This window comes from Gekko japonicus, unplaced genomic scaffold (assembly GCF_001447785.1).
Source record: "Gekko japonicus isolate JY-2015 unplaced genomic scaffold, Gekko_japonicus_V1.1 scaffold794, whole genome shotgun sequence".
In the NCBI taxonomy this organism is placed as follows: domain Eukaryota; kingdom Metazoa; phylum Chordata; class Lepidosauria; order Squamata; family Gekkonidae; genus Gekko; species Gekko japonicus.
The window spans coordinates 499,431-511,024 of NW_015164692.1; the positions used below are offsets into that span (position 1 = coordinate 499,431).

Here is an 11,594-nt window from a genome sequence, read left to right on the forward strand (position 1 = left end):
GCCAACCTAGCAGTTCGAAAACAAGGAATGGCAAGTTTTTAGTTTCTAACAATATTCTTCCCCCAAACAATATAATTTAATATTGTAATTATTCTGGGGATATTGTGGTAATAGAATATTGTACAGTAATTTTTTGAACTATGTATATTATGTTAACAATAATTTTGTTTATGTATTATGTATACTTCCCTCCAGCAGGTGGTAAGCTTATATATTTTGTTATTATGTAATATGAATAAAATATTAATTTAAAAAACAACAACCGGACTGGGGATCTGCATTTGATGTAGCCTAGGGTTAGGGGCTGCGGTGGCTCAGAGGTGAAGAAGCTGAGCTGCAGACCAGAGGGTCTGTGGCATAGCAGTTCGAGACCCGAGTGTGCCGCGTGACAGAGTGAGCTTCCATCTCTGGCCCCAGCTCCTGCCAACCTAGCAGTTTGAAAGCAAGAAATTGCAAGTAGATAAATAGATAAATAAATACCTTCAGTGGGAAGGTAACAGCGTTCCGTGCGCCTTGGCATTTAGTCATGCCGGCCACATGACCACGGAAACGTCTTCGGACAGCGCTGGCTCTTCAGCTTGGAAACGGAGATGAGCACCGCAACCCTAGAGTCGGATTTGACTGGCTTTCGAGCAAGGGAGACCTTTACCTTTACCTAGGAAAAACATACAATATGGCTACCTATCTTCTTTTCCACTGGGGCTCATTAATATTGATCTAGTGGAGGGATTACAGTTTCTACTGAGAAAACGGCATGAGAAGAAAGACACCCCTGCAGCATCCTGGGCCACACCTCTGATGAGTTTTGACCTTATCAGCAGATAAGTTTACCCCTTGAAACAGAGAGGTGCGAATTGAGTAACAAGTGCTTCCTGCCACTGCATCTCCAGTAAATCTAGGTAGTTTCAGCATACTATTTTAGTGTAATTTCAGGCTATGTAAAACACCGTGTCATGATTCGTGGGGCAAAGGCTTTCCTTGCCCAGCGTGAGATTCATCATCTGAAAATTACAGAGGAGGAGGAAATGGAGAGATACGGCTGTCGCTTGCAGCACCTTGCTTGGCTGTAAGCCAGCTGCACTTCTATGGTGTTGTGTACCGCGTTTGCAGCAAGGCTTTTATCCTCTGTATTTTGAATGTGCTGCAGCTTCAATTGGGGCAGAGCCGCAGCCTATGTCATGGATGAGAGTTTCGGGATATGCTATATTTGGAAACTGGGTTTCTTTATTTAATAGGTCAGGCATTTAAAACCGGAAGACTCGGGAATTATGATTGACCGTTTTGATCTAAACCTACTTGTCCGCCAGTTATCTCCAAATAAGCCTGTACCTCTGAATCTGTTGGCGCTATTCGGAGCTCTTTCAGGACAAAGTCTAACTATTAAGGATAGAAACAGCAAGACTTTTAATTAAAAGTCAAATGGCTTTTTAGTTGAATACAAAGAGAGCCGGTGTGGTGTAGCGGTTGGACTAGGATTTGAGAGACTATCATGTGACCCTGGGCCCCTAGTGGTGCAGCCTACAGACACCGGGGTGGCCTATTGGCTCCAGGGGAACAGAGGGTGGTGCCTGGGAAGAGGAGATAAAAGGCCTTTCCCAGAGTGGGAGGGGGCTCCCTCGCAGGGACCAGGGCTGGAAGAAGCTGCTGCCGTCAAACAAAGGGATTCCTCATCCAAAAAGGGTGAGTTAGACTGTGAACAGGTACCTAGGGAAGGCTAGGACTGTGCAGACAGATGCGTTAGGATTTATCGTTTTACTGATTTACCTGCCTTTACTTTGCTCATTTTTCTTACTTGGTATTCATCTAAAGTAGTTGTTATTCTGCCTGGGTCCTCATGCCTCATTTGGTCACGTACAAGGGGAAACCTGTTGTTAAAGTCCTGTAAGAAGGGGTAGGGTGGGTGCTATGGGACCCGTACCAGAGTGGTGGCAGCCATCAGTGAACCTCCCTAGCTGCTGCCGCAACAGAGACCCATGTTGAAATGGTCACTCTGCCTTGAAGCTGACTGTGTATCATTGGGCCAGTTAGTTTCACCTACCTCGCAGGATTGTTGTGAGGATAAAATGAGGAAGGAAGAACCACATACCCCCCCACTGAGGGCTACTTGGAGAAAAGGTGAGATAGAAAGGTGCTAGAGAGTGTGTGTGTTCTCCAGGAGGTTGGTGACCCTGTGTGATTAATTGGCTTGGAGTGAGGACATGGCTATATTACCACTTGCTTAATTCACTATAAATTACCTTCAAAAGAAAAAGCTGCCAAAAGAGCATAAGTGGGAAAAATCGGTACTGCTATGATGCTTTGAATGCATATAATATTAATTGAAGCCATAGCTGTGGAAGATATTCTGAAAATGCCCAAATGTAGCATTCAGCAGTCTTCATTAGACCTAAATTTCTGCATCAAAGTATAAAGTAATTACATATTGAAGGTGCATTTCAAAAAGTTTGGGCAGCTCATAAAATTTGCTTTTTTCTTCTCTCTCTTCATTTCAGCTCCTTGCTCAGGCAGCACCTTCTTTTGCCATAGCAACATGTGCATCAATAATTCTCTAGTCTGCAACGGCATTCAAAACTGTGCATATCCTTGGGATGAAAACCACTGCAAAGGTGAGTGTGGTGGATGTTTAATCCAAGACTTTCACCTTGTTTGTGCCTGAGGACAGCTGAAGTCTGCCTACCCAACCTTAAGAAAGCAAAGTGGATGATGAACTTTGACACAGAAAGCTGCCCTGTTTATTTTATGTATATGGCTTCTGAATTTGAACATTGGTGCGACCAAAGCTGCCTAGTTTGATTTTAAACAACAACAACATACAAACGCATTTAATGTATGATGTTATATTTCTTAGTTGGAAGAGTCTGTTAGTTTCATAGGTAACTAAAATCAATTGCAGGTGACATGTAAATCATTTACAGCAAGATTCATTTATTTTTCTCCAAACAAATCTTTGTAATACTGGAGAAATACCTTTTTACTCCAGGGAGTGTTCTTGAGTGCTCCCAAGTATCATGCAAATACCAAACAACAAGGCTTTGTAAATGCACATTACCCTGGAGGGCTCAGGGCAGTGTACAACATATAGCAGCGTATCAATAAACAGTTTAAACAAATGCAATGAAACAATTAAACAATACAGTGCAACGTTATGTTCATCTGAAGGCATCTGATGTCAGTTTGTACCCTCCCCATGGAAGAGAGGAAGGGTGAGAGATGGAGGCCAGGCTTGATGGTGAATGAATCAATTAAACAATACAGTGCAACGTTATGTTCATCTGAAGGCATCTGATGTCACTTTGTATCCTCCTGGGGGGTGGAAGGGCAAGAGATGGAGGCCAGGCTTGATGGTGAACCATTGCTGTCCTCAGCTGTAGGCCTGGCGGAACATCTCCATCTTGCAGGCCCTGCAGAACTGTACCAGGTCCCACAGGGCACAGATGTCGCCAGGCAGAGAGTTCCACCAGGCTCGGGCCAGGGATCACCAGGAGATTTTGCTCCCCAGAGTTAATGCTCTTTGGGGGTTATATCAGGAGAGGTGGTCCTGAAGGTACACTGGCCCCAGACCATTCAAGGCCTTGAAGGCTAATACCAAAACCTTGACTCTGACCCGGTATCAATTTGGAGCCAGTGCAGCTGATTGGCTGATTCAGATTGTGGCGGGTGACTTGCAGGCGGGAGCTCCCACGTCAGGCTCCATCTTAGATGGTGACCATTGCCACATGGAAGGTACAAAAGGCTGCCTGCCTGTACAGAGACTCCCAGTTAATAGGAAGCATTTAGAACACATTAACTTCCAAGTTCAACATCACAGTAATCCAAGTCTATGCCCCAACCACTGATGCAGAAGAGGCTGAAGTGGACCGGTTCTATGAAGACCTACAACACCTCCTAGAACTAACACCAAAAAATGATGTCATCATCATCATAGGGGACTGGAATGCTAAAGTAGGAAGTCAAAAGGTAACCGGAATAACAGACAAGTTTGGCCTTGGAAAGCAAAATGAAGCAGGGCAAAGGTTAACAGAGTTTTGTCAAGAGAACACACTGCTCACAGCGAACACCCTTTTCCAACAGCACTCATTGGAGAAGACCCTGATGCTGGGAAAGATTGAAGGTCAAAGAAGATGGGGACGGCAAAGGATGAGATGGTTAGACAGTGTCATAGATGCAACGAACATGAAGTTGAGCAAACTTCAGAGGACGGCGGAAGACAGGAGGGCCTGGCGAGATCTGGCCCATGGGGTCGCGAAGAGTCGGACTCGACTGTGCGACTGAACAACAAAAAACTTCCAAGTTTAATAAGACAGCTTTAGAACAAGACCAACTAGGGCATGTATAGGGCTGAGGGACAGAGGATCATGTGTTCACATCTTTCCTTTGTATTCCTGGCTCATTCTGTTTCTGTGCAGAGAGCATGTGCGGGAACATCTTATTTTTTCATAAATTCTTTCCTGTTTTAAATTCTGGTAGCTGTTCTCCATACCTCATAGACCTTCAAAGCTGTTCTCCATACCTCATAGACCCTTCAAATTTGCTATTTAAAATGGGTGACCACCCTTCAAATTTGCTATTTAAAATGGGTGCCAGTAGAAGGAAGCCAGACAGTTGCAAAACTGGTTTTCCCCCCACGACTGTGCAAGTATAGCAAGCTGTCCTTGTGGTAACCAGGCATTGGGTAGCGGGAAACACAGGTGTTACGTGGAGTCTTACAATGGAAACACTCCCTTGGTGGGTAATGCCTAAAATGACCAGTTGGTGGTAACTTACTTATTCTATACTTACAGTTGGTGGTGGCGTACCAAAGGAGAAGTGAAAGAAAAGCCACTTAGAGAGGGGAACCAAGAGAGTGTTGTGTGTCACTGGGTGGGGATATGGGACACTCACTGGGTATCTAGATACCTCGGAGGGCCGAACAGAGCAGTGTTTGTGGGTCATCGGGGCCATTGTGCCACAATATGGTTTGCATTAATCATTCCTCCTAGTTAGTGCTTGTTTCTGGGGGGGAAAGTGCTCTAGGTAACAATTCGGGTTCTCCTGCCTATATTCTTTCACTTCAGAATGGCACCTTCGCATTCGTAAGTACAGTGGCTGAAACTATGTGCTGTCTTTCTAGCTGCAGAATTAGAGTGTTGAAGACAAATTATCCCTTGTATTTTAGCTGTAAATATGGACGTTGTTCTAGGCTTTTTAATATCCAAGAGATGACAAGTTCACTATTTTTCTTCCTTCTGAATGTCTTGTTTTATTCGTGGTTGTACCACTTGTCACCACCCAGAACAATGACCTTTTCTTCCCAAACTTGGGTGAATCTTTCCCCCTCTTTAAGCAGCTATATGGAGGAAATTGCTATAATCTAGTAGTGTCATCTTGTGTGTCTTCAGAGAAAGTACTATCAAATCTCTTCGTGATTCTCATCTGCCGCTGTTAACTCTCAGTGCCTAAGGTGTGGCAAACGTCATCCTGTAACCTTCTATTAATCAAAGCAAATACAGTTTGTGAATCTGTCTTGCTGTCGTTAATCATTCCTCTTCCAGAGATGTCATCTTTCCTAGACCTTACAGCTCTAGAATGAAAGGGTTGGTACTGTAGGATCTGTGGTTTTCAGAAGAGGAGCTAGTTCAGAACAGAGATCAGTTTAAGCTGGTTTCATCAGGGAGGAAGGGAAATGAGTAAGGCTATGTCACCTTCGGGTTGTAGAAAGGGGTCGAGCCGGCTGTGGATAGGATCCAGGATGTTGCTGAGCAGTGGAGGGTCAGGTTTGCCTCAGACTCCTGTTGGCAGAGTTAACTTCACTCTTACCCAATGGTGGTGGTTCAATAGATGAGCTCGAGTGGATCTTGGCGTTGCCGCCTCTCGCTCCCTCCTCTCCGTCTGTTACTTGAACCGTAACCACCTGCATCCTCCCCGGCTTCACCTGCAAACTCCTTCTATTTGTTCGGCTGCAACACCTGTTCCACCCACTACCCACTTCTTAAAGGAGCCTAGCCACCAGCCTGGGTTCCAGTGGGTTCTGGTCCCGCTCCTCAACCCACCATCCCCCCCTTCCAGCGGTCATATCCCTGACGTCCGGCCCTGCGACCTCGTCCCCCTCCCTTCCTTGGGCATCCTCCCCTATGAGGGCGTTGTGGCAGCATTCCGGGTCCCCCGGAAACAGCCTGGGACTTGGTTCATTCTTCGTTCGGGTGCTGATCGGGAGGCTTCCCGCGTAGTCGGGAGGGGGAGCATTGCCCTCCTGACTGGCTATCTATCACTGGTTAAGAAAATTTTAGTTGATTAATTGTATCAGGTTTTACTGAGTGGTTCAAAGGACATATGAGTACAAGTGCTTGAAGACAGGCTTTGTTTTTAGAGGAGGCCTGCGTATCGTGCAGCGAACACAGAAGAGGTGTTCATTCCTGAGAGAGAGTGGAGGAGGAATGCCTTCTCTGAGACGGCACTCTGTTATCTCCGGTTTTTACACACATTACGTACCTTAAAGCGACTTTTTAAATGCGTTGCCCAGTTAACCAGAGACTCCTTTTTAGTTATCCAGGGCCCCGTTCACACGGAGGATTTGCCGCACTAAAGGCACGAATGTCAGGCGGATTTTCGGGGCGCGATCACACCACAACATCTGGGAAGCGTAGCGCACCCGTGGCATCCCGCCGAAGATGCACAGTAAAAAAGTACCTCGAAAAGTGCACTAGTATCCGGAAAACGCGGGGCAGGGGCGGGCGTGAGCACTCTCCCAGAGCCTCTTTCTAGATCCCATTGTATTTATTTCCGCAATGGGCATTATTTCTAGTATGAGTACAAGTGCTTAAAGACAGGCTTTGTTTTTAGAGGAGGCCTGCATATCGTGCAGCGAACACAGAAGAGGTGTTCATTCCTGAGAGAGAGTGGAGGAGGAATGCCTTCCCTGAGACGGCACTCTGTTATCTCCGGTTTTTACACACATTACGTACCTTAAAGCGACTTTTTAAATGCGTTGCCCAGTTAACCAGAGACTCCTTTTTAGTTATCCAGGGCCCCGTTCACACGGAGGATTTGCCGCACTAAAGGCACGAATGTCAGGCGGATTTTCGGGGCGCGATCACACCACAACATCTGGGAAGCGTAGCGCACCCGTGGCATCCCGCCGAAGATGCACAGTAAAAAAGTACCTCGAAAAGTGCACTAGTATCCGGAAAACGCGGGGCAGGGGCGGGCGTCTGATCGCGGGAGTGCTAGTATCCCGTTGCATCCGGCGCCCGTCCACGTCCCGTCACAAACCGGATGTTTTTTCGTAAGCCCATGTGCACAAACACGTAACTGAAAGCAGTGCTGCTCCGCGGAACTGCGCATGCGCATAAACGCGAAATGCTTGCCACGCCGCTTCTTTGCCACACTCCAGCATCGCCGTGTGATCGCCAGCGAACAGCCTAAGTGCGGAGTCTCGGGGGACCGTGTGATCGGGCTACTGCGCTTTATTTTGCTCCGGGGTGAACAGCCACACCTCCCCCCCCTCTGCGCCCGTTATCTGGCCCGTGTGACCGGGGCCCAGATACAGTATTTGACTACTTTCTCCCTTCTGATTTCTCTTTCTCTCTCTCATTCTTCCTCTTCTATGCCCCCCCCACCCTGGTCCACTGGCAGCCATCTATTTAGCATGTAAATATGCAGAATCCTTGCATGCAACTACATGTATACAACTCACTGTTGAGTGCACAAAGGTCTGTGTAATGGGATTAAAAGAGGATTTGAACAGGGTATTTTGGACTTTCTCCTAAAGCTAGCCTAAGAGGCAAGAGAGAGAAAAGTTCCTGCAGTTAGAAGATTTGCTCTCTTCCCGTCTGTGGCTCTCCCGATTAAGCTGTAGTGGTAAGACTCCGCTGCAGGGGGGGAAATGCCCCTCGCTTTGTTTGCTGCTGTATCCTCTGTTGCCTGGGGGCTTCATGCCCTCCGCCCTCTGTGTGTTTTGTGCCTCATGCATAGAAGAACCAGTGGATCTAACCAGTGGTCATTGAAGTTCTAGGAATTAGTGTGTGGCACTTCCCACATTATTTTCTTTTAAAAAAGCGAATTCTCTCACCAGTCCTCATCCATATGTAAAGTTATGTGAACGTGTAGTAAGAACACTGCTGTTATTCACGCATCTGTCTTGAAAGAGGTCTGTAAGTGCAGGAGATGTTTCTAGGGATTTTGATATATGTTGGGCCTTCTGCTAGCTTAGAAGCGTATACTGTAATTAACGTGCTGTAATGCTGCTCCAGGGTGTTGCTTTCAACATACATCTGTAGGCCATTAGCTCATTTGGGAGGTCAGACTAATAAATTATTCAATTATTCAATGTTATTTATTTACCGCTAATGAGATCTAAAGAGGCTGTTATCACATTAGATACACAACCGTCCTATTTCCATGTTTTAAAAAAAGTTCCGTCTAGGGAGAAAATATGTTATTTGTGTCTTTTTGCAAAAAGCATCCAAGGTGTCTCTGCGTAAGCAGAGCTGGAAAACATATTGTGGCTGCATTCAGATGTTGGGCTTAACTGCAGAATGTGAAAATGCTCACAAATCCGTCTTGTTGCTAGACTTCTGTGTGCATCTCAGTCTTCGGTTTCCTCTCTTGATCTGAGAGTTGCAGTTAAAAACTTACTCTGCTTAGCTGTGACATACGAAAGCAAGTTAACCAGTTCCGTTCCCCACACCACCACTAAGCGCAATACTAAACCAAGGTTTAATCCAGACTTAGTTTTCCTCTCTTCATCCTGCCACAAAACAAAACAGGTTTGTAATGGCCATTAATCCGCACATCTGCATTCCTATATCCCAGGTGACTGGAGTTAGTTTTTAAATGTGATTTTCTTTGTGAGGAGGGAGGAGTGAAGTTCCTCAAGATGCCAGGCTTATATACATTTTTCCGCGGTCACAGTTAAGTACAACATCTCAATTCAGCCATGTGACACTCCGAGAAGAATTAACACAGACAGTTGGTTCATCTACTTATCTTTTCTAGCAAATATCGGATTAAAAATTAAGTAGAAGTGCAAGTCAACAAGCATTTGAAATGCCTTTAAGAGAGAGAGAGAGAGAGAGAGAGTAGGTTTCCAGTTTCATATTTCCTCTAACACAGCATTTGAAATGCCTTTAAGTGAGAGAGAGAAGATCTCCTCTAACACAGGGGTTCCCAACCTTTTTGACTCTGGGCACCTTTGGAATTCTGACACAGCATGATGGGCACAGCCACAAAACGGCTGTCACAAAATACCTGCCGCAAGAGGCAGAGCCAGCCACAAAGTGGCCACTGCAGCTTACCCTCAGTCACACAGTGCCGATTCTTGTGCTGTGGGGGCAGCTGCTGCCAAAGGAACTGTTTTAAAAATCTGCACAGTCCATCAGAAGCTTTACTGGGCAAAAGCACCACCGGGCCACGCCCACTTTCTGAAAACACCTGTCAGGTGCCAAGAAAAGTGTCAGCAGGTGCCATGCTGCCCGTGGTTGCCATGTTGAGGACCCCTGCTCTAACGTAATGCCATCTGGGGATAGATATTTTCGTCCTGGCTGTGTTTCTTGTGAAATCAACTGTAAACTACCACCAAACTAGAGAATATCCCTGATGAAATTCAAGAAGAGGTCTTCAGTGTAACTATACCATTTTCTGGAAGGGAGTTGCTGGATCACAACTATGTTGGTTGCCATGGTGAGTTTGTCTACTCTTTAGAAATACCATGGATTGTTCACTGCTGGAGCATCTTCTGAAGCCTTCGAACTCGTGGATTGATCAAGCCCAGTATCTACTGAATACCCAGATGTTACATGTCTCTTCTGATCTTGTTTCTTCCACTGCCAATGAACAAACTGCATTCCTTTGTGTCCGGTCCAGTGCGAGCTGTGCTACGCCGACGCTCTCTAGGTGTGAGTCACTGCACGACTACTGAGGAGAGCTTAAATCGTCTTTATTTAACTTCACACGCATTCAGAAGATCATTTACTCACAATCTACCAGATAGCTGGGTGGAAAGTTACATTTTGTGATCTAGGTCAGTTCTATAGCCATGGTGAGAAAAGAGATGGGCTTCCCCTCTCCTTGCAGTAAGGGTTGAAGGACAAAGAAATGGAAAAGAACAATAAAACCCCTATCTTTGCACCTCTGAGCTCAGGAAATTACTCTTAATGAGCCAGTCAGAGGGATGCTTCTGGGACCCCTAACTGTGGACTCCAATTCCCAGGTGCAACAAGTCTTAAAGATACAGAGCAGTTTTACTAAACTACAGGTAACGCTGACTGGGGGCAGCACACTTTGCATTTGTACAACCTGCAGGAACATACAGAAAAGCAGGGCTTTATTCTACATGTAGGAAACGTGGCTTGTGCTGAAACAGGTTTATATTGGATGCAGTCCTCTTATGGAGCCCTTTCTTTAGAGGCAGGATGCTGTGGCAGTCAGTGAGGGTCTTCTCGGCCCCCACCAAATTGTCCAGTCTATTTACTCACTCAATTGAGTGAGAAAGTTTTCCCCTTCCGTGGCTTAATCAGTGCTGAATCATACTCAGTGTCACAACTACTTGCACCACTTTGGAGAGGAGGAAGGATTTTAAATTTTCTTTACAAAATTTCTCAAGCAGTGCTTAAATCATCTTGCTCTTGTAAATGGGACCCTAACCATGTGCTTAATGTGACAGGCTTAAAATTGCTCACCTCTTCTCTTTGTTCCTTTACAGAAAAGAAGAAGACGGGACTATTTGAGCAAATCACCAAAACCCACGGCACAATAATTGGGATTACTTCAGGGGTTGTCTTGGTTCTTCTCATCATCTCAATCCTGGTGCAGGTAAAGCAGCCACGGAAGAAGGTGATGGCGTGCAGAACCACTTTCAACAAAACCGGCTTCCAGGAGGTGTTCGATCCTCCTCATTACGAGCTCTTCTCGCTGAGAGACAAGGAGATTTCCGCCGACTTGGCCGACCTGTCCGAAGAACTTGAAAACTACCAGAAGATGAGGCGCTCTTCGACAGCTTCGCGATGCATTCATGACCACCACTGTGGCTCTCAAGCAGCTACGGTAAAGCAAAGCAGGACCAACCTCAGTTCAATGGAACTTCCTTTCCGCAATGATTTTGCACAGCCTCAGCCAATGAAGACCTTTAATAGCACCTTCAAAAAAAGCAGTTACACTTTCAAACAGGGTCATGAGTGCCCAGAACAGGTCATAGAAGACCGGGTGATGGAGGAGATTCCATGCGAAATCTACGTGAGGGGTCGAGAGGATGCGGCACAGGGCTCCTTATCAATGGACTTCTAGTCTCATTTCAAAAGCGAGATGAGTGTATGTAAATACTGTATATTTAATATATATATATATATATATATATATAAAAGTTATAATTTTCATGTACATAAATGTACCCAGGAAAAACATGCAGTTTCTGATGTGGTACAGTCATCTCACAGGACTCCATGCACCAAGGGGGATGGGCTGCTTCAAAATACCCCTCATCTAAACCTGTTCACAGAAATCTTGCATGCTGGGAATAAGTTTCTTCAGCGAGATTTCAATAGGGGGCTTCTGAACAAGTAACCTTCTGCCTGTCCCCCATGCATTCTGGAGTGGTACCATCTAGTAAGAAAATCCTGTGT

At 45.7% G+C, this 11,594-nt stretch overlaps 1 protein-coding gene across 1 annotated transcript in view; it reads left to right on the plus strand.

Annotated features, from left to right (window-relative positions):
* NETO2 (neuropilin and tolloid like 2) overlaps positions 1-11,259 on the plus strand; it is an 18,171-nt gene extending 6,912 nt beyond the window's left edge. Inside the window, exons 5-6 of the mRNA XM_015409415.1 lie at positions 2,493-2,606; positions 10,679-11,259. Coding sequence (XP_015264901.1) covers positions 2,493-2,606; positions 10,679-11,259 — 695 coding nt within the window. The remainder of the gene's footprint in view (positions 1-2,492; positions 2,607-10,678) is intronic.
* Positions 11,260-11,594: the final 335 nt, after the last annotated feature.